Consider the following 2,876-nt stretch of genomic DNA (forward strand, 5'->3'; position numbering starts at 1 on the left):
TTTGTTTCCACTATTATTGTTCTGAGCTCTCCCCTCTCCAGTTCCTCATTTTATGTGGGAAAATTAGGGATGTGAAAGATAAGAGGGACTTGTAGAGAATACCCCCAATGAACCCATTGAGCCACTTCTTACCTACTTCTCCTGCCTTCCACTTTTTTTATTTTTTATTGATTTCAGAGAGGAAGGGAGAGGGAGAGATAGAAATATCAATGATGAGAGAGAATCATTGATCAGCTGCCTCCTGCACACCTCCTACTGGGGACCAAACCCACAACCCAGGCATGTGCCCTGACCGGGAATGGAAACATGACCTCCTGGTTCATAGGTTGACATTGAACCACTGAGCCTTGCCGGCCAGGCAGCCTTTCACTTCTTTGGGCATGAAAAATTTATCCTAGGCCAACTGAAGACCTCTGGATACTTTTGAGGCATTTCTTAGTGTGGTAAGTGATATAAGAAATATATATATTTGGTCTTCATCCCTTTTTCCTGGCACAGAGTTCCTAAACCCTTTGTAATTTCCTGAGTCATCTTTGTTATCCATAAAATACCCCTTTCAACCATAATTTTATGCTAATAAGATGACTGGTAGCTGGGGGCCCCTGGATAGCTTCAGGATGGGGGCTAGTCACCAGAAAGACCAAGGCTTAATTAGAGGGTTGGAACTTTCAGCCCTACCTTAGGGGAGGGAAAAGGAGATTGAGACAATCATCAATAGATGGTAATTTAATCAATCATAAGTTCTTATATAATGGAACCTTCGTAAAAACCTTACACAACTTAGTTTGGAGAGCTCCCGGTTTTGTGAACACATCAAGATGCTGGGAGGTTAGCATGCCAACCTGGAGAGAGCATGAAAGCTCCTTACCCATCCCAGATACCTCACCCTATGCATCTCTTCCATTTGTCTGTTCCTGAGTTATATCCTTTATAAGAAACTGGTAATGTAAGTACAACATTTTTCTGAGTTCTGTGGGCCATTTTGGCAAATTACTGAACCTGAGAAGGAGCTATGGGAATCCCTGATGTACAGTTATGTGGTCAAAATTACAGGAGGTCAGGTGTAATTTCTGCATGGTGTTTGAAGAAATTGGTACTGAGCTCTTTAACTTTTGGGAGCTGATGGCAACTCTGGATAGATAGTGTCAGAACTTAATTGAAATATAGGCCATCCAGTTGATTTTTGGAGAGTTGGAGAATTGGTTGGTATGAGGGGAAAAACATGTATTTGGTGTCCGAAGTGTGAGTAAAAACAACTCAGCTCAGACTTTGCTAGTCCATTTTAGGTGATTCCAAGTAGTTACTTTTTAAAAAATTTGTATGACTCAATAGACCTTTGAGTGGAACATTGCTTCTGTTCATTCAATCAAATTAATCTCTAAAACAGGTTAGATATGATTTATTCATTCTATAAATATCACTTCCTCCAAGCCTCTGTATTCATGTCCCCTTCTCAAAGGCCCTTCCTAACACAGCACACATGCACCACTACCCTTACACAGTTTTTCCTTCTTATTCCTTATCATTACAATTATAAAATATCTGCTAACTTGCCGCCTTTCCCCCTACTAAATTGTAAATCCCAAGAGGTCAGGGACTTCATTCTATACACCACTGTTTCTTTAGTGCCTTTCTAGAACAGTGTCCAGCACACAGTTTTCAGTGGGTATTTACTGAATAAAAAGAGTCTTCCATAAGGGAAAAGAAATTAAATACTTCCAACACATGAGACCACTTGAATAAAGTTTCATATGGAAAATAATATAATCAGTAAGTTTGATATTTTTCTCTTTAGTTCCTTTTATCAGATTTGAAGAGATGAAATATGTAAACCCCTTGGAAGAATGCTTAACATGGAATAAATAATAAACATCAGTTATTGCCATTAAAATTTCCAGAGCACTCAATTCAACACAGCAGGAACAGATAACTGTTTTGTCAGGTTAATCATTCCCTATAAAAGAAAATTATTACCTCTCTTGCACAGGTGAGAAAACTGAGAAAGACACATTAAATGTTTTACTTAAAATTATAGTTTGTAAAAAAAAAATTAAATACTAACAATAAAACTAATATTTACTGAATACTTATTGTGCTCACGAGGTTCTTAATTGCAGTAACTCATTTTCCCCTTACAACAACCCATCTGAGGTAGTTACTATTATCACAGATGAGAAAAGAGGCATAGAGGATAATAACTTCTCCAAGATAACAAATTTCTAAGTGGAAGACTCAAAATACAAACCAACTCAAGCGCCAGTTCTCTTTCCTGTTATATCCTTGTGATTCCGGGACTTAAGAATATCTATATTTCCATATGAAGAGAATCTATGTGGCAACATAATGTAATATTCCTTCAGAAAATTTACTTGTCTAAATTTAAAAATGCATTACTATAGATAATTCTCTTACTTTCATTTTTTTCAGGCTCTACATTCTTAGGTTCTGAATCATGAGTCACATCCACCTCTCCTTTCATTAGTATAGTGACATAATGGTAATTCTCCTTCTCAATGAAAGAATTCACAACCGAGGCAAAACGAACATTTTTCAGGTGAAGAGCTGCTTCTTCCCAGGTTTCCCTTTGAGCACATTCTTCCCAGCTTTCACTGGAAAACAGAAACATACTATTATATTCAATTCTACTCATTTAATTTATTTTTTGCCTAGATATTCCTAGTGTAAAGCAAAAATAACTGTAATTGGTTCATTCTTTAAACAATAAATCAAACCTTGCCTTTGACATTCTGTATATACTGTATCTAGTTATCAGGAGAGAAAAAGGACTTCATATTGAATAACAAAAAATGAATATTTAGGATGGTGGCCAGAAGGATGGTAGTGAGGGAGAGTGTGAATGAAGGAGCAAAAGGAGA

The 2,876-nt window shown here is 37.1% G+C and overlaps 1 protein-coding gene across 1 annotated transcript in view; it reads right to left on the reverse strand.

The window, feature by feature from the left end:
* The window catches only part of NUDT15 (nudix hydrolase 15), a 7,307-nt gene extending 4,681 nt beyond the window's left edge, over positions 1-2,626 (reverse strand). Inside the window, exon 1 of the mRNA XM_006773668.2 lies at positions 2,413-2,626. Within this exon, the coding sequence (XP_006773731.1) occupies positions 2,413-2,626 (214 nt within the window). The remainder of the gene's footprint in view (positions 1-2,412) is intronic.
* Between the last annotated feature and the right edge of the window lie 250 nt (positions 2,627-2,876).

This window comes from Myotis davidii, unplaced genomic scaffold, assembly GCF_000327345.1.
Source record: "Myotis davidii unplaced genomic scaffold, ASM32734v1 scaffold1947, whole genome shotgun sequence".
Classification (NCBI taxonomy): Eukaryota; Metazoa; Chordata; class Mammalia; order Chiroptera; family Vespertilionidae; genus Myotis; species Myotis davidii.